We start from the raw sequence: 20,294 nt of genomic DNA, 5'->3' as shown, positions 1-20,294 counted from the left end.
AAACTACCTTCTTTCAGAGAGAATGTCATAAAAGTCCCGAATGTCCTGGCCGGATGCCTGCATTGAACGATAGAAAGCCATCTGACTTTCCTGATTGGCAAAGTCCACCTGAAGAAGAATAAAAAAAAGGGTAAGTTGCAATATTTATAGCCTGTCAGGCATTAAGAACACTCAACATTATAGAGCAAAATTTCAGAGCAAAGCTTTGTTTCAATTACCTTGATTTTACTGCCCCCTATCTTCCACCCCTTTGTGTCTTTGACAGCAGCTTGTGCATATTCAATGTTGTTATACAGGATAAGGGCCATTCCTTTCATTCTGTCGAACACAACCTGCGGAAGACAGAGAAAAATAGAGTCCCAAGGTGCCAGAAAGTAAACAATGGGCCACTATGAAGGGGGAAATAAACAGACTTACCTTGACTACATGTCCATAACGGCAGAAATGACGAGTAAGAAACTGCTCAGTTGTGTTTGATGCTAATCCATCCAACCAAACACATGTCGTAGGCATACTCTTTCCAAATCCCAGCTGGAAGAGATAGTATAAAATGTAAGATTGCAATAATTTTAGCTAACAAATTGTGATCATAAATAATATGGAGTATGGCTGTCAAAGAAGAGAATGTGGTAGTGATGTGAAGATAAAATTTAAAATTAAATCAACATTATAGTTCTCACCTTTAATCTATTGTTGCCAAGGTACTCGCCATCCATCTTCTTTATGGCCTTACAGACACTGGCAATGTCGCAGTATTGTAGAAAGGCATACTGTGGGGCTCCGTTCACCTTCTTAATGTCAATATCCTTAGGGATAATGAAAACAGAAGTATGCTGTAAGTAAGCACGGCCATATTAAACTACGCAGCATGTTAACCATTGCATACAGCCTGATTCTGAACCATTTCATAACATTAACCTACCACTATTTCTCCAAAGCGTTGAAAGATGTTAAGCAGGTCATGGTAAGTGGTGGTCTTCTCCAGGTTTCCAATGAATAATGTCCGTGTGGCCTTTGGATGAAACTCATCTATCCTCTCATCCAAGGGCCGAAACTCATTCTCACTTTCTGTCTCTGAAAAAATAAGTTAAGCTCATTAGAACGTTGTGAGTTTTGCCAATATTTCTGTTTTAGCTGCATCAAACTTAAAGGTTAGAACTTACCGGGGCCATTCCAGGCTGTGACATCAATCTGCATACCAAAAAAGAGCTTTCCCTTTGATGCTCCAAGTGCTTTCTCTTGGTCCTCTTGCTGGCGGAAAAACACAAGGCCATAGCGCTCCTCTGAAGCTCCGTGGATTTGTACAGATGTGACCTTTCCATGTTTCTTAAATTCATGGAATAAACCATCCTTCAGGCTCGTGTCTGTAGTAAACAGATCAAATGTTTAGTATGTATGTGTGACAACGTACACTGAAAAAACTATTGTTGATGATTTTTAATAAAATGTTTGATATAAAGGGATACGCAAAGATACAATGCACCACTATTTCTGCACAAAAAAGCTCTTTGTGCACACACAGCAGGAGCACCTTATAACTAACCTGTAGAGCGCACAGGAAGATTTTGGACCTTGATGCCAAAGCTTTTACGTGGTTCATCCTTGTCAAGGGAGGATAAAGGAAGTGCTGAGGGTGCAGGAACAGCAGCAGACTGCACTGAACGTGCCGGGGAGTCATCACTGGAACTACTGCTAGAATCACTGTAGCAAAAAAGGGGGACAGGGACTTAGATGCCGTTGCAAGCTGGACAGTTTTATCTTTAACTACCACCAAAGATGTATTAGGGGTGTCACAATTTCAATATTAAAACAAAAATCGATTGAAATAAATTTTCTACTGAAACCAAAGACAGAAGCTCCGATTCCCTCAGAATTTTTTTTAATCTCTCCACTCCCACCTACTTGCAGAACCCGACACGTGTCTGAACAAAAAAAAAAAAAGGACAACACTTCAAACACAACACTGTGCAGTAATATGACACCATATACCACATGCAATGTTAATAACAGTTGTCAGGGCATAATATGAATGATCGGTTGATCTTTACAAATGAAGACTTCAAAATCAGAGTCTAACAATGGCATAGCTGTCAGTTAAGAAGACCCCAAAAAGTAGAATAAAATAGAGTCAAATTGTGGCCTTGAAATCAAAAGTCAAATCGAATCATGGATTTGGAGAATCATGACATCTAAGCTTTATGATAAAAAAGTGTTTATTTTGTACTACAAAAACTGTCTGTTGCCTCTGCCTATCCAAGTAATACTTTAAATCTAGTTATTAATATTTTTGCCTCAATAAAATCATAAAATGATGTTTGTATAACTCATAATTTCATATAATTGTTGTAATTATTGTAAACAAATGTAAAGGCATGTATCATATTGCATCACATTGCAGTGGCACTGTAGGTGCTACATGTTCTACCTCTGAGAGATTGTTTATAGATTGGTAACACATCTATATTTCAATGCAAAGATAAGAACAGCAAATAAAATATGATTTTTAAACACAGAGTCAAAAAAGGTGGAAAACTGTGTGTTTGCTGTGTCCAAACTGCTGGAGGATTAGATTACATATTGTAATGAACATGCAATATGATGCACACATTTCAGATTTAATACACTGTATATATATTGATGCATTTTCATAAAAGCTCATGCAATGCACTATGAATGCGTCTTTAGCCTGTTCAAAAACTGCAGTGTCTCTCAGCTGAAGAGGAGAAAAGCTCCTTTCTCCCTAATTCAGATTTATATGGTAGCCCTGGTTATCAGGAGAAAACGATGGATTTGCACATCAGTGGCAAATTCACGGCTGCCTCATGCACCTTTTTTCTCAAACCATTCCCATGCCTGTCTCAGCTTTCTAGGCCCTCTGCTGTTTGTTTCCTTCTCACTTTCTCCTCCTGTGCTCAGACACTCCCGGAAGTGCTGCTGACGGAGCCTGGCCTGTGGGAGTGGGCAGGCAGCCAGCACTGGCCAGAAATTTCCAGTTCCAACTGGATCTCACGGAGGGGGGGAGCCATTACCCATACACAGAGGTAGGCAGTGAGAAAAATACACCAGCCGTCTCCTGAAATTCCCCCCATAGCACTACCTCATCAAACCACATGTGTCGCTACATGTCGTTTAGAGCTGTGTGGACTCTGCTGCTGTGTCCAAAGGTGATGCAGTTCTCCAGAAATAAACAACTGGAGGAGGGCTGAGGTGAATTTATGATGTGGAGTAAATCCCATGGACAGAAATACTTGCATTTTTAAAACAGCACATCTGATTGCATTTGGTTATCCTGATCTCTATCCTCTTGTTTTTTAAGCATTCTGTGTACAACTGCTACTCAGCAATGTCAAATGAAATAGGAGGAAGCAATGCCTTTACAAGAGCTTGAATGCAAATCTCATTGTAACGTTGTGTCATTGTAACAATACCAGCAGCGCACAAACATATAAAAAAGAATGTCAAATTCAAAACAGAGATGAGACCAGACTGACAGACTGACAACACACTCGCAGCATGACACAATAACAGCTTTAATACAAATAGCCTGGCTAGTGCAATTAAGGTATTAGTTGTGGCTGATGTTCGCAGATTTTTTGTTTACTGTATCAGGAGTTAGGGTTAGGGTGTGTGTGATCTCACTATAACTATAAAACAGAGTGGACTGAATTTATTCATAAAACCCATTTACCATATTTCTAAAGACAAATAATATATCAGAAATGGTATTTCTTTGACAAGGAACAAAGTAAAATATTTTGTAAAAAGTATTTCAAAAAAGATGATGGTAATGATGTTTAGTAAACTGTATCTATGGTGATCTATACATCACGAAACTGATCAATAGACTGTATATCATGAAATGAGAAACAACCACAGTTACAACCCTGATGAAAGCAAGATAGACGAAAACATTTGGTGAATTGAGCGTGTTGTATCGGAGAAAAGTTTCAATTTAGCAAGGAACAAAGTGGACCAATCCCAATCCAAAGTATGACCAGCAGCAAAAAATCAGTTCAGATCAAATTCAGATCCTCATTTCAGCAGTTCCATGCAATAAACATTATATCCCAGGCTTGGACACCTAACAGCAATCAACTACTCAGTAAACAACCTTGTAAAAACAGATCTGTTATTTGAAAAATTCAGTAATTATCATACAACAATGGGCAAAATAGAAATCTGCACACTAAACAGAGCTTTAGAGGTTAATGCATTCACAACTCATGTTATGCACCTGAATTAGAAATGACACTACTGCTGTAAGCCCAAATAATGGACTTTATAAGTGGTGTCATCTTTCAAGGTGGCGCCCTTGCCCATATATAGATTGCTTGAAATTTCTTTAAATCCTCAAGATTTATGGGGGATAAAGTCAAAGGCAGGGTGCAAATACAGTAATCTTCCCTGTCATGGTGCATCTTTACAATAAGTTTTGTTACATGCAGAAACTTGCACACGATTTGTGTCATCTGCTCGGTGGAGGTATGTTCAAATGTTGAAAATGACTTTTGACTACTATTACAAACTGTATGAGAAACTGTCCTCTGTCACTTTTGCTGTATATCCACACAAAGTCTTTAAAGTCTATTTCATTAAAAGTTTTGATCGTCCTTAAATAGAAAATGATACAGCATAAGGCTTTCAAAAGTATCAATATGTCAATACTTTTTAATTATTATAATATTCATTAATTATAGCATTTAAAGTACCAAAGCTAATTCGTTAAGAGATCCAAGTGCTCATTCAAGATCTCAGTTCAGTTATTAGCAGAGCCAGTGTCCAATGACTTTTTCTGTACCAGCACAGTGTGCAGGTTGTTATTTAAAAAAAATCCTATTTTGTGTGATTGCAACTTTTTTTTTTACTGCACTATCAAAAGACATATTGAGTATCATTTTTTCATTTGGTATAGTATTGAATTTTACAACTCTAATCTGATAAAGACACAGACATGTTGACAGCATATTAGGAGATATGTCTGAAAACGGTTGATGTTTTAAACCGCAGCTTCTGCATTGAGGGACATTGAGCAAGAAGGTATCCTTGAAAGGAGTTCCCATTAACCAATGACAAAAATTAAATGCATATAAAAGTCTTATCTTATTGGTAAAACTGGTGTTTTGATTTAAAAACAGTGCAGTGGATATAAATATATGTTGGGGACATTACATTTACATTTAAAAAGACTGTATAGGATTATAGTGTGAAAATTCAGTTCAGTTCCCTGAGGTCTACATTTTAGAAAAGCCAACATGGTTACTCAGCCACATGTGGTCTGTCTAACATTTGTTTCAATGTGGGTTTTGCTGAGTGATACAAAATTTATTAGGGCTGCCCCCTAATAGTCAGCTAAATAGTTACGGAGCTTTTCCATTGGCCCTTTTGTCAAACTGTGGCATGCTGATTTGCATTTCCATTTGTCGAGCTGTGCTGCATCATGACCATGACGGAACTTATCTAGAGTAGGTCCAAAGTGTGCCAGACTCGCCACCAATTGTGGTGACATCTCACCAACTGCCGCCAACCCATGATGACCCCCGTCTCCCGCTCAAAAAGTGTGTTGCTAGACTCTGATGAGTGCAGGAGAGCAAAGAGAAAGATGTTTTTACAAGTCTCTGTGTGTTCAGCTCTTAGTACCTTTGTGGCTTCTAGCAGAATCTCGGTGGTTTGAAGTTTAGTTTCTCTCCTGCCTCGCTGTTTATATGTTCAGGTCTTTGTTTTATTTTACTGTTTAATGTTTGCTTTTGGCTGTGTAGGAGCCATGTTAAGTTGATGAAAGCATTTCCTGATTTTGCTGCTTCATAAAAGCATTTACATATCAAAATAACAGCAGGCTATTGCAAAGAAATGATAGGAAATTAAGTGTTTATCCACAACTGTACTGCTGTTTGACTCAGCTCAGCTCACCTTCAAGCTGGTAGCCGTGTTGTAATGGAGATGCAAATCCCAGCCTCGCTGGGCTGACCTGCCGAGTCAAATTGGCATATTCATTTATCTGAATGAAAAACACCCTAAACTGCAGCACAGACCTTTAGTCTTATAACACTGAAGTCACCAACACACCACTGTTGACTGCTGTAGCTGCTATTAGCTACTTAGCTCAGTTAGCAGCCCTATTAGACTGGGACACAGCATTTGAGACTAACAAAGGCCAGTTTGACAACCAGGAATACGGTACTGAGCTGATATAATGTTACAGCAGCTCCAACTAGGACTCTGATTCAGAAAATGAAGACACAACAGGTTCATGTGGGGACAGCAGGCGTGAAGTGGTTGAGGAGCAAGTTAATTTGTTAGTATGCATCATCCATCGTGTTCATAAGTCCACAAGTGTGTTTTCAAAGACTTGTGTGATTTTACACCATGTTGAAATAAACTGACAAAATGTTCAGTCTCCTTGTTGGTAGTAGTAGTAGTAGTCTGTCACATTCAGAATCTTCACAGCTTTTACCTTTGGCATTTAACTGGCAGCTCACTTTGTGCTACAAAAATATATATTTAAATCACTAAATTGATCATAAATCTGCAATGACTTTTTGACAAATGGCTTGAACAACTACTAGTTGAGTGGGAAAATCTAATTTATACCAGTGACATCGTTTACATGGTTTGCAAAATCTTAAGTGGTCAGCATAAACACATTTTTGGTCAATCTGAGTCAAATTAAAAGTATTTCATATATTATTCAAATACTATATCACAGAATTATGTCTGAACTTAAAAAGATGAATAATTCTGTAATACAGCAAATGCATTGAATACTACCAGGGGCGGATAGGTGGCATTATTAATCCTCTGAATTGGTCCAATAAAATAAAACATGCACTGTGAAATAAACTTTATAATCATTTGAAGCAGCATTCAGTGTGCAGATTTCTCTTTAATATTCTTGATATACTCTATCCAGCACCTGTTTAAGATTGGGAAGCACAGAGGTAAACAACAGCCATGCACGAGGGTAGAAATCAGATCAGCTTCACTCACCTGCCACTCGTGCTGCTGCTGGTACTGCTGACCGAGTCTGAACTGGAGGAGCGGCTGCGAGAGCCTGACCCGCTGTGGGAGCGTGGAGGACGGGTGGCCTGACTCGCCAGTCTCTGAGGAGAAGGATTTCGCGAATGCGTTGAGTGTGGGGATCGGCTGCGACTGTGGCGGTACGACCGCTCCCCGCGCCGGCCCCTGTCCTCCCGGTAAAGGTCCCTGTGAACCACACTGGCCAAAGTAAAAGGTTCCCTGGCACGAGACTCATAGCGAGGCTCTGGCGTCTCAAAGCGACAGGGGCTCCTGCTGTGGGATCGGTAGAAGCCGACTCCACTAGATGTAGATCCTCCGCTTCCTCCCGTTGTGGCCCCTGCTGATCCACCTGTCCCCGTGTTGCCAGCAACAGCGCTAACGATAGTTCCAACGACTCCCGATGATACCGTTGTACCACTTCCACTGGAGGTCCCAGACCCGCTCCCAGCGGTGCTTAGAGTCCTCTCTCTTGCATCACGATAATAGTCTGTGTCATAGTGCCGCTGGCGTTCGAAACTGCTACCAGGACGTTCGTGATGTCCGTAGGCACTGTGATCGTACGCCCGATCCCGACTTTCAGTCGTCCTAACAAACAGGAAGAGAGAACAACATCACATTACAGTTACATTTAAGACATTTGAGGAATCTGTTAGCATCAGACACAGGACAAACAGAATTATCAGGTGTGATAGTGTTTTGTGAAAGGTGTAAAAAGAGAATTATTTTACAGCCTACTGAACTACAAGGGGGTTTTAAATGATTAGCTGCTTGAGACATCTGAGCATCTGGTCTTAAATGTTTTTCTTTCAACCTAACAATTTATGGCTTGGAGATTAAAAAAATGTATCAGATCTTTCTGCCGTCATACCAACCTCTTATTTCTACAGCAAAAATGCTGGTAGGCAGGTCTTTCACAGACAAAACCTTTAAGCTTATGTTGTTTAAAACTGCTTCTCTTTGAATACAGATGTTTTTCCATTCGTTAGTTTCCCACTTTAAACATCAAAGTATCTACTAAACCCTACTGTTAAATGCAGCACATCATGCTGAAGATACAATCAAAATAGGACACTCAGAGGAGATTTTTAGCAAAAGGCATACATTCAGTGTTCAATAGAACAGAAATCTGCAGCTTATTTCAAAGTTTAATTGCAGGATATAACAGACTTGCACGAGGATTACTTATAATAAAAAAGGATTTACATGAGAGATTCGTGCCATTACAGTTTTTTAAGTCATTCTCGTCTTGTAACATCAAGCAACTGTAACAAAGGGACACTTTTTGAGGCGTTTTATCATTTATCTGAGAGGCTTTGTTGAAGGTGACTTATGACAAGCCTTTTGTTTATAATGTTACACAATTTGACACCACTTGTTCTCCTGAAAGCTCTTCAAAGCATCTTTTGTGGGGATGCACATTAAAAACGGTGCTAATAAGGACATTCTGTTCAGACCTGAACATCCTCTTACTGAATAAAGCAATCAGAATTTAATTTGGTAATACGACTGCTGTGTCATTACAGCAGTCATATTACCCAACTCCCCGTAATGAGCGGGACAGGACAGCAATTACCACTGTTTGAATTCAGATCAAATTATAATCAGCAAATTAGCCATGATGTTCCAACACAGGGCGGAATATGGTTTAATATAACTACAGTTACAAACCCTCATTAAACTGGTCTTTAAATATGAGACTATATTTTGTTCCTTGTCCAGTTCAAATGCAGGGATGAAAAAAAATTTTTTAAATAGCAAGCAAACCTCAACTGTCAAAATGGTAAAAACCTTTTGTGTTATTAATTTGAACTTAATATTTCTTTAAATGTACTACAAAACATACAGTATCTTTATACTTGTGTGACACTGCAAAACAGTTGCAAATTTTGTGCATTTCCCTTAACCGAAATGAAACTGATCGATTAATCATTAATAATTAATAAGATAATAAATAAAAAGATACAAGACGCATGTTTTTTTGTTTCCATTTTACTTCTTGTTTGTTTCTCATTTTAAGTTTCGTTATTTATCAAATGGCTCCACCAGACAAAGCAATGTCAAATGAGGCGCAATTAGTGCCATTTCTAGATTATTGATTTGTTACTGAGTAATTGTTTTCCATCAGTTAAATTCTTCACAGTAATTAATGATCTATATTGCATACATATATAAAGTACATACATAAACTATTTGGAAAAGTTATTTCAAAAACATGATACCATATTTCATTTTTGCTATGTGACTTATATCTGCAACTTTCAACCAATCAATGCTGTATTGATGAATATATGATAGATAAAGGTAATGTGGCATTCAAAACAGAAATTAATATAGTTGGGAAAACCAACTAGGGCTGCAAGAATTAATTGATTAGATGTCAACTATTAAATTAATCCCTGACTATTTGGTTTGAGTAATTTTTTAAAGAAGAAAAAAAAAAGTCAAAACTTTCTCATTCCAGCTTCTTAAATATGAATAATTTCTGGTGCCTTTACTCTTCTATGACACTAAACTGAATATCTTTTGTGGAAAAAATTAGACATTTGATAGCGTCACCTTTATAGAACAAACAACTGATCAATTAATCGACAAAAGAATCTACAGATTGATCAACAATGAATATTATCTGTAGTTGCAGCCGTTAAACCAGTGTCTACAGCATCTTGTTAGACTAGTATTCTAATGCCCACGTCATCTACCTGCAGCATCCTTTAGTTTGAGACTGGGCAGGTACTACGGTCCCTTGTTCTTGGTACTGCGACCTTTTCCAACTCTCACTATCTTCTTCCCCAATCCCCAATATTTCCTGTCCACTTTCAACTACCCAACAAAAGCAAGAATGGCTGAAGAAAGAAAAGTGTGACATTACTAGAATTTCAACAAAATGACAAGGATGTTCTGTCTCACTTCAGGGTGATTAATTCAGTTTATAATCACGTGTGAGAAGAGGTATGAAATTCACAAAAAAAAATAGCCCAACCAATTCCCTGGATGGGATTTATTAATTTCCCTTGCTGATAATTGATTGAGGCATCCAGATCTTTTGGATCTTTGATTGATTTGGACCATTAGAGATGTTTTGATTACATCTGTGTAAAGATGTGTCTATCCAGATTTTGCTTGCTTACTGGCTTGCATGCTGCTAATCTGTCTCCGCCAACAGAGAACTGTGAGTACAAATCAAAGGCATCTGCAAGATGGAGAAACTTCTGAAACTGTTTATCTCATTAAAGAGGCGTTGGAAGCAGCCTTTGGTTAGTATTTTCTTAATGACAGTGAAAACGGGGGCACAAAGCTTTCTGTTTTGAATCTCAAGCAATTGTTTGTAATTAGTCTCTTCATTGACACATGGCATGTTTTGTTTTAGGCTTCCTTATATGATGTCTTTAGTTACCGATTTTCCTAATTTCTTGTGCTTGACAACTTTGAAGGATGTGCAGTGTAGTGTTTTTCTTCTAGAAATGTTGTTCTGGATGATGGAAAAAATTTGTACACCATTTAATAGCTAAACAAAGCGCTCAATCTTTTTTTAGTGTGTGTCTAAAACACAGTCGTGGGGCCATTAAAAGAGGATCCAAATACTGTATGTGAATTTCCATAGCTAAAAACAGTTGCAGAAATGAGCTGCCTGCATCTCAGTCTGAGCTTTGGGTTGCGAGAGGTGCTAACAGGAGGCTGCTTCCATTTCTCTTAAGATATATGACACGGACGTCTTCCTCTGCATCTCTGATGCCCTGTGATGTCTTGAAAGGCATTTTGCTAAATGAGACGTAAGATGAGTTTCTTAAAATGCCCAACCTGACCTTTACACCTGACAAAAAATGTGTCACACATATTCACACTCACATTTTACTGCCATACTAGAGAGGGCTTTGATGGACTACAGTTATCCCCTAGGCTTAACCCTCTGTACCAAACGATAAATCCTTTAACCCTTTGAAAGGATATATGTTTTTCTTTTTAACTGAGCGAAAATTGAAGCCTACGCCAAATGACATTTACGGGTTGCAGAGTGCAATTATGCTGTGCAATTACCTGATACATACAATGTGATGTGGCCGACCTGGAAATATTCATCTAACATAAATGTAACCTATACACACAGCATTGTTTTAGGTCATAAATGGTCTTTGATTAAGTCTTTCCATTACAGGCTTTTACCATGGGGCACCAGAACAAAAGGCTGCATACTGCTGGTTTCCTAAACCAATTTATCCTCAACATCCAGGAGACTATGTCTGTACTTCACTGCACTATACATAAAGTACAGCAGGTCAGGGGCAAATTCTGTTTCAGCTTATTTGATTTAATCATCTGTGTGCTGGATTCATGAATAACATCTATGGCACAACGATGTCTGCTGTGAAAGTGATGGATTACGTTGACCCCCAGATGCTCTCGAAAATGCTAATTTGGTGGTGCAGGCTCACTGCTCAATAGATAGCCTTCAATTTCACTTCAATTTCACTTTACACAAAACAGGTTCTACATTATTCATGGAGCTTAAAAATAATTCAGTTAGACTTTTTTTTGGCTGAATTTCCATCAGTGTTTGATTATTAGTCTGCTCTGGTGCATGCTAAGCACATCAACTGTTTTGGGATTACGTGAACAGCATAATTATGAGGATGCATTCCAGCAGCATGCTAAGGAGGCGTCTTATGTGGTGGCTCAGTCGTGAGGGAGCAATACATGCATATCAATTTGATTCAAAATTTCCAAAACTATAATAAGCAGTTTATTGTTAAACATCCATCAGCCATGCAGACTAACAGTTCACTGTGCAGCTGTGGAGCGCCCTGTTGTCCTTTCAAGCTAAAGCAACCAAGAGCTAAAGCAAGAATAAACCTAATAAATCACTTTACATCTTTATATCAATAATCCTAATACAACTCTAATACTTAGAAGTCGATTGTATCAAAAATACTGAAGCTATAAAAAAAACGATCTAAGTGCTCATTCACCTCAGTTCAGTTCAGTCTGTATTGCTCTGCCTGAAATTTGGCTTGTGGCAAAACCAGACAGTGTTCAGTGACTTTTTCTGTACCAGCACTGTGTGCAGGTTGTTAATAAAACAAATGAAAAAAACAGGCCTGTGCTATTTTGTCTGCCAAGGATTTTTTTTTTTTTTTGCTTCCTGCTGCAGTACTGAAAGAGGTATCAGTTATCATTTTTTATGCTAATTAATACTATTGAATTTAAGTTTAAAATGCTGGAGCCATGACATCTGTAACTGTGTAAATTTTATGGAAACTCAATTAAAATAAGCATTTATAAATATAATAACTTGACTGAGATGTCTATTTTGTGGTAATCCAGTGAATTAAATACCTGACAAATCAATCATCTGAAGCAACGATCCTTTAAACTCAGTACTTCCGTGAATCAGATCTGCTACACTACATGTAACAGTCTAATACAACCAGAAATTATTTAAACTAATTAAAGAGATACTAATGGTAAAATCTCTGACCATGGACACATTTCTATCATCTCACGGCAATTATGTCATTTTAACGGCCAAACCCTTCATGGAGACATGTAAATCCATGTTGGATAGATGTGGTCTCTCTACCGGCACATTTCCTGTCAATGACTATGGCCAACAGTCTAATAAAAGTAAAATGCTACAAAAATAATTCTAAATGACTTATATTTCTCAGGAGTTTTAACATGAGAATTAAATTTTGAGTCTGTGACAAGTTATTAAGAATTCATATTCAACTCTTGTCCCATAAAAGGACACTGAGGACATTTTAAAACTGCAGCTGCAAGGAACAAAGGACACTAGGGCTGGCAACTAATGGTTATTTTCATTATTGATGACAATACAGATTTTTATTTTTAATTAAACTGATCAATCATTCAGTCTATAAAAAGCTTTTCTCGCTGCTTTTTTCCAGAGTTTAATGTGACATTTTAAATGTTTTGTCTGGCCAGCAGTCATTTAAAAGTGACAACAGCTAGAAACCAAAAAAAATCCAGCACTGTTTTGTATTTTTGTTTCATTTATCACTTAAAGGTCCAGTGTGCAAGATTTACTGGCAGAATATGTAATAAAATATTAGTATTTTTTATTTGTGTATAATTAGACTAGATACAATATAACTAGATATTAACTTTCACCGCCACTGGAAGTTCTCCTGCATGCTTGGATGTGGAGTGAGGTGAGGAGTTTGCAATATGAAAGCTCACTGCCAAACGCTCCGAAATCCTACATGCCGATTTTTGAAGCCAGTAAGTAAATTGTGATTAAAACCTAAACTATGACCTACCAAGCTCAACTTGAAAACGATATAAGATCTTAACTTATTCATTTATCCATAGTTTTTCAGACATTAAATATAGACACTGCATTAATGTATTTATGATTTGTATCTTTTTATGCTTTTAATTTTTTACTATGCTTATTTTGTACTCCTGTCCTAATTATTATTGCTTTTCACTGCCCATATTGCAAGTGAGGAGTATGTGACAAATTTTTGAATTTTAATAAGGTTCCTTGTGTTATATTAAGATCATGTTGTACATTTATGGGGCATTTCTTTACTTTGATAATTCATCATGAATAACAGCTGCAAAATGTCTCTATTCATCATAAGGAGAACTGGGGACAGGTGCTGAAGGTGGGGTCAGGTGAGGGGAAGAGAAAGGAAAACGATACAAGGTAAGGTATAGATTTCTGCATATAGACACACAGGCAGTATTAACAGTCTATGTACCAGCTACTTCGGTTAGTGGGGAAAAATGGAGAGAGACAGGGGTTCAAACTAGGGGGTTAGAGAGGACAGCTAAAATACACAGGGCAGGACATACCAACCTTTTGAGAGAGTGGTAACTTGACCTATAATTCCAAATACAATCTAGGGAGACAGAACTTTGTGAGCAGAAAAAATGGGCAAAAGTGTTGAGTGGAGAGCGGGAAAAAAACTGAAGCAAAATTAGTTAGAAAATGTAATCCTCGTCTTCAGGGCAGGAGACCGCGTGTAATTTCGATGAGCTGGACTGTCTGTTTGGATTAAAATGATGGAAACAAACATGGCCTTGTACGGATCCACATTAGGTTAGGGTGCTTGTATGCTGGAAAATGTCAATTTGAGTCCATATATCCATTCACAAAAAAAAAACAAAAAAAACAAGAGTTGCACTTGAGTCCAGTAAAATAAATATCCAGGAGTCCGTCTTCAGTAAGTAGTGCACCGTTGATTTCCAGCAGCAATGATGGAAGTGATGGAAAAATCAAGTCTTGCATCTTCATCTGTGAAGTCCTGCACATTCCACTGTGGCCACACTGTGCTCAGCGGTAAAGTAGTCAAATTCCTTTGGCAGAGTGATGGAAATCTGGCCATGACAGATTAAAAATAAAGAACATGTCTCTTAACAGTAATCCAGATTCTTGCTGTATTCATTCCCTAGGTGGAGACCAGTTTTGAAGCTTGTGGATGTTCATGTCTGTCGTCTACCTCCTTTACAAGAAGTCCAAACTGGTGCTGAGTCAATGAGAAACACGGTTCATAGGTGCACATTAGTTCTCTGGATCTGTGTGATTGTATCCAAGGTTTAGTTATAGTTCCACATTCAGGAAAGGAGAAGATAATCCACAGACATGAGGTAGGTTTTATCTCCAACAGCAACTTTCCAGTCTCAGTTTCCAGCATTCTTCTTTGAATTGTACAATCCAAGCATAGTCCGTGTCGGTCCTTGTTAAATCTGCGAGTCTCAGTTGTCGTTAAGTAAAAATAATCTCCACAAAAATAAGGCACAGGAAAAAAAGTCTTTTGCTCACTTGTTTTTGTTGTCTCTACTGAGTTGGATCACCAGTAGAGGTCTCCCAGCACTCAAATTGTAATGCCCTGATTTTAGATATAATCCCAAATAAAACAACAAAAAAATAAAAGACCCATGAAAGCAACCCATACCTTTAGCATGATAGCATCCTTAAGATGTCTGGTTAATCCAACAGAGGGGGATAAATATCCTGTGTAGGTTATCCACGTGACTCCAGCCCGCGAGAGAGGCGAACACCTCCGTGAGGTGTGCACAATAATCGAAAACCAAATTAGACTAATCCAAACAATGGTGTCTTATACATATAATGTGTGCTCTTGGTTGTTTGGTTACGTGAGGAAAAAAGGGTGACATTAATCCACCGGGCAGGGCACGTAACTCCAGATTAGGGGAATCCCAGGGATGGCCGCTGGACCACTCTCTCTTTTTCTCTCTCTCCCTCTCTCTCCAATAATCCTGGGAAATTTTTACGATATCCAATCTTTGCCCCGCATTTTCCGCAAATGATACATCCACCTCACAGAGATGTTTAAGCTCACAAAGATAATCCCCAACAGCCATATAACCTACCGACTATTCATTTAAGCAACTGATACACTTGTGTACAAACATGCTTATGGAATATCTTGGTGTCTACCTGCAATCCAGGAGCGCTGGCCGCGCTCGGAGGACTTTAGAGGACATCCCTACAAGAATGAACTCTCTTTCTCCTCTCCCCCCCAAACAAGTAAATGAATAGATGGTGGGAAGATGCTTGGAGGTAAGGTGTTTACCAGAAACCACGGTTCCCCCTGCCTTCAGAGAAACTTTGTCCACTTACCCGTCTAGTCTGCGTTCATAGCGTCCATCTCTGCTGTGGAGCGACGTGGGGGGCCCATACACGGCCCCCCCTGCCGCCCTTGTGAACCCTGATACATCCCGGCCACGAGAGCCTAAGGACAGACTATCGTCCAGCCCTCTCGCGGCACTAGGAATCGTGCCCGGTTCATTGTAATCAGTGCGCAGGTCTCTGTCCCCCATCTTGTTGATAGCATTGTGAGCCTTTTGAGCACTTTTAATGTCCACAAAATCCACAAAGGCCGCAACTCCACCTTCTGAACCCCGCTTGGGCAGGACCTTGACACTCTCCACACGTCCATATCTGAAGAGAAAACAAGAGAAAAACAGGGTGATTACTAGGTTTTGAACCAAAGCTGTCAAAAGTAACAATTCTCTTACAATACCACATGATTAAAAATAATATAATACTAACATTTATTAGTATCTAAAACACCGATGCTATGAAAAGAAAAGATCTAAGTGCTCATTCAAGATCTCAGTTCAGTCTTTATTGTCTTGCTTGGAATTTGGCTTAGAAAATCAGACAGTGTTTAGTGACTTTTTCTGTACAGTGTGCAGGGTGTTCATTTAAAAAAAGAGAAAAACATTCTGTTTTGCGCACCTTCTTGAATTTCTTTTTGCAGTAGTATTGAAAAGAGGTATTATGTGTCATTCTTTTATACTATCTGTATTGAAGTTTGAAATTCTGGTATCATGACCACCCTAACTGCAATTATATTGCATCAGTGTTTATGAATTTCCAACAAGGTGTTCTTAGTGAAAATAATTCTATTTCCCAAATGAAAACGTGTCTTTTTTTCAAACTGCATAGTGCTGAATTCAATTATGTCAGTGTGTGTGTGTGTGTGTGTGTGTGTGTCTAAGGAGGGGTGGGAGGAGGTAAGGTGGCTTTGCTACTCTCATTTTCTGCTCCGTGGTACTTTCTTCTTACAAGGCAACAGTAACCCAGCAACTGGACTTGAAACCTTGGCACCCTGCATGTTAATAAATACATACATTTTCTAACATGAGCATGTTTTCTAGAGGGTTCTTGTGAGCTTAGAGCTCCTGGAAAGCATATAGATGAGGTTTGGGCAGCATATTGTGACATTTCCTGATTCGCTCTGTGTGGGTTTGAAAAAAAAAATCAATAATGTCTATATGGCTGCTTCTGTTTCACGAGAGGCAGGGCTCTTTTGGTGCAATTTTACATGCATTACCTCTTTTTCCCTAAAATTGAAATATAATGCAGTATTTAGCAGATGCATGAGGGTAACCAGCCCATTGTTTCCTTAATAAACCTGTAAATACCTTGGTGATGCTTGAATTGACTGATGGGAAGTCTATTACACAAAATTTACAAGCCCTGTCTGGGATCACAAAGCCTGCTGCCATCATCTTCCCTCCTCCTGAAAGAATCTTTCGGGAGTGTGTTTTCACTGTCCGACAGAGACAGTAGGGTGCCCATAAATTTATTGGCATGCCAGTTCCCAACATTGAACAGCCTCCGACGCCATTTTAGAAAAGCTGTTCACACTGCTTACTCATTCTGCCGTCCCCCATCTTCAATGACTTCTATCACACATTGGGGCTGTCATGCACCTGCATGCTCTGACTACCTCTGGGTTAACGCTGGAGCTGAGGCAGCACGCGAAAAAGGACTCGCCGCCGACAGAGTTTCCCCTCCGCTGTTGCAGTAACACGCTGCCGGATCACCATCCCCCAAACATAACGTTACGCACATCATAGCACGGGCTAATGTAAATAAAACGACATATAGGAAGCCCATTATTGTGCTTTCTGCAGCGGCATGGGTGCATGAATCAGACACCAACCATATTTGTTGCCTAGCTCACTCGCTGCATCCGTCTACTGTAAATAATGAGACCGAAAAGAGTGCAAAGCACCAAATAAATATCAGTTTATATATTTTACACGCCGTATGTTCGGGGCATGCCGCCCTTCGGTTACAATTTTGTTCACGGACATGCGGCTATGAATTGTGTTGGTACTTCAGCAGCTTTCGTCCGATATGGCGACGCCTACACAGTAAAGAAGGCGACGTTGCTCATATAGGTAGACTGGGATGTTTTTCTGGTCTCCAGCACATATGGACGGAGAGGCGGGCTGCTATTTCCTTGACAGCCGAGAGGAGAAGGGGCGAGAGCGCGCAGACAACCGTGAGAGCCACACACAAAAAAAAAATCAGATTTACATTTTTGCTCCGTCCAAGCAAGACAACAAAGCGCTAAAAAAGCCCATAAATGGTGCACGGTGCTTAACAATAAGCATGAATGGAGCTCAATTTGAATATCGTCATTAAAATATTTGGTTTTCCTTAAATTAGACCAGGCTGCAGGGTTGTACAAGTCAGCAGCAGCTGGTGGAAGCAACGCGGTAATAATGTAGCAAACATGGTCATTTCTGCGTTCATACGCGCACAAAGTAAACACAAGTTACAATGTTGCACATCGGTTACCACGGAGAGACAGCAGCCTGTTCAATCACAGCCAGTTTGCAACAATGTTGCAGCGTGCATGGCGGCGTGATGTCGCGTCACCTTTTCGGTTTTGTTTGATTTCGAGAAAAATTTGCAACAGCTCCGGTGCTTTCTGGTAGATAAATAGACACATAGTGCGCTCATAAAGCACACTTTGTGCCCAAGTGACCTGACAAACTCACGGAGAGTCAAGTGTAACACCGGGCACCAGAAACACACAGCGGCAGCACACTTCATACTGTCTGCCAAAGATGCAGACTGTGAAATGCACAGCTTGTACAGTGCTAGCAGCTCGCCAGGTAGGCTGAAGTTTGTTTACACTGCTGTTAGCGTCCTGGAAAATGTGTTTTCTTTACTATCACCAGGTGAGACGGACGGCTTCATAAAAGTCAAATGGTTACCTGGTGGGAATGTGCAGCCACACACCATGAAAAGGTCGAAAGTTATCACCTAGCCGATAAGTTGGTGGCGAAATGGCAAAACCATATGTCCTGTGCTAGCTGTGTGACTGAAGCGTGCTGCTCGCCGTTTTCTTTCTTATCTCAGCTGAAATGCAGCACAGAGTTGTCGCTTACGGAGAGCTGACAGCACAGTTGCCAAATGGGACTTTGCTACGGGGGGGAACCTCCTGCTTCATCCCGACTTCACTAAAATGTGACACAACACAGAGAGAGATGCTGGCCGTGCACTCGTCGGTACGCTACAAAAACACACACACATACACACACACACATACATCAGTGTCTCTACTCACCGCTTGAAGTGCTCAATGATTTTCTCTTCTCGTACATTTTCGGGTAAATTTCCCACCCATAAATGTCTGGTTTCCCGGACCATACTGTGTGCTCCTGCTCCCCTATCATACAGATGAGTTTGCTATGTCAGTTTCTCCCCGTGCAAAATAGAAAAGGTCTGCAAAATAAACGCCGGACAAGAAAATAAAAAATCCTCGGCGCAAATCATTGACTGGTCGTTGTGACCCAATGTAAACCATTAGGTTGGATCCCCGCACGCTGTTTGATACTCTTCACTGTTAAAGCGCGATCTTGCACGGCCTCGTGAACGCGCACCGGACTGTTCCCGTGACTAGGCGCGTCCCTGACACCATGCGACCTTTGGGTGTCGAAAGAAAGCATGTAGCTTCCTAAAAAGATGCAGCAACTTCGCTTGTAATGAGAGGCACACACCGCGCAGGCGTGGCTTTGTGTGTGAACTTCTTTTTTTCTCCCCGATGAGACAGTCCTCCGCCCCTGCGCATGCGTGAGAAAACCCCTGGTTGAATGAAGGTGCTTTGACATCTGAGAAGCTTTGACTCACAGGAGGATCCCATCACTGCTAGTTGGGTATGGCATGGTGAGACACTTTGCATAAAGGAGAACCAAACGAGCTCCAGTTTGATATTTTTAGAATATTTTATTATATAATAACCCATATTTTATTTTATTTTTATCAATGCACAGACACATCACCCCAAAACTATCGAGTAAGACATAGACCCACATTTTAAATAGAAGGGATGTTGAGGCTTCAGGTTTGTTGATGTATGTCAGTCATTTATCATTCTGACTAAATACTAATAATCACAGGGTGTAATGTGGATGGGGCCCCATGTGTGCTCGGCTCCAGCCTCCTGTGAACCTGAACGGAGTGTGTGAGAGTGAAATGCATCAATAAAACAACATTACATGCACAGATTCAGTCATACAAAGTGGGGTTGTGTGAGGTACTTATCCATAGTCAGTGTATTCACTACAGTAGATGGCAGTCAGCACACCCCCTGTTTGGAGAAGCAGCAGCAGGAGTATCGTTGGAAGATAAGCAATGTATTGCTGTGGACAGGGTGAGCAGCCAAACATATTTTAGCCACCTAAAAAAAGGCCCACCTACAAGTGTACACTATATTTATAATATTTTCTCAGCTGTATCTTGCCATCAGACAGCCTTTTCTGATGGCAATTAGCTGTTATATAAGTCGAATATCTCTCCTTTCAAAGCCACAACACTCCTTTGGCAAAAACAGCTATTTTAGAGAAAACAGGAGTTGCTGGTCTGCCACTGCCTTGATCGGTTAGTTTACTGTGTTACTCTGTGATTCTGTGTTTTAAAAGGATAGTTCGGACTCACCACCAGATCACGGCAACGGCAACTTGTGTGTTCTTTGTCATATAATTGT

The 20,294-nt window shown here is 39.8% G+C and overlaps 1 protein-coding gene across 1 annotated transcript in view; it reads right to left on the bottom strand.

Moving 5' to 3' along the window:
* spen (spen family transcriptional repressor) overlaps positions 1–19,299 on the bottom strand; it is a 30,619-nt gene extending 11,320 nt beyond the window's left edge. Inside the window, exons 1-10 of the mRNA XM_084721646.1 lie at positions 18,876–19,299; positions 15,623–15,943; positions 6,985–7,599; positions 1,544–1,701; positions 1,164–1,364; positions 923–1,074; positions 681–806; positions 418–531; positions 219–332; positions 8–108 (exon numbers count right to left, since the gene is read on the bottom strand). Coding sequence (XP_084577772.1) covers positions 8–108; positions 219–332; positions 418–531; positions 681–806; positions 923–1,074; positions 1,164–1,364; positions 1,544–1,701; positions 6,985–7,599; positions 15,623–15,943; positions 18,876–18,958 — 1,985 coding nt within the window. The 5' untranslated portion in view covers positions 18,959–19,299. The remainder of the gene's footprint in view (positions 1–7; positions 109–218; positions 333–417; positions 532–680; positions 807–922; positions 1,075–1,163; positions 1,365–1,543; positions 1,702–6,984; positions 7,600–15,622; positions 15,944–18,875) is intronic.
* Positions 19,300–20,294: the final 995 nt, after the last annotated feature.

Source organism: Lutjanus erythropterus, chromosome 6, assembly GCF_056507025.1.
Source record: "Lutjanus erythropterus isolate fLutEry1 chromosome 6, fLutEry1.hap2, whole genome shotgun sequence".
Lineage (NCBI taxonomy): Eukaryota > Metazoa > Chordata > Actinopteri > Lutjaniformes > Lutjanidae > Lutjanus > Lutjanus erythropterus.
This window is presented reverse-complemented; position numbering and strand designations above follow the sequence as displayed.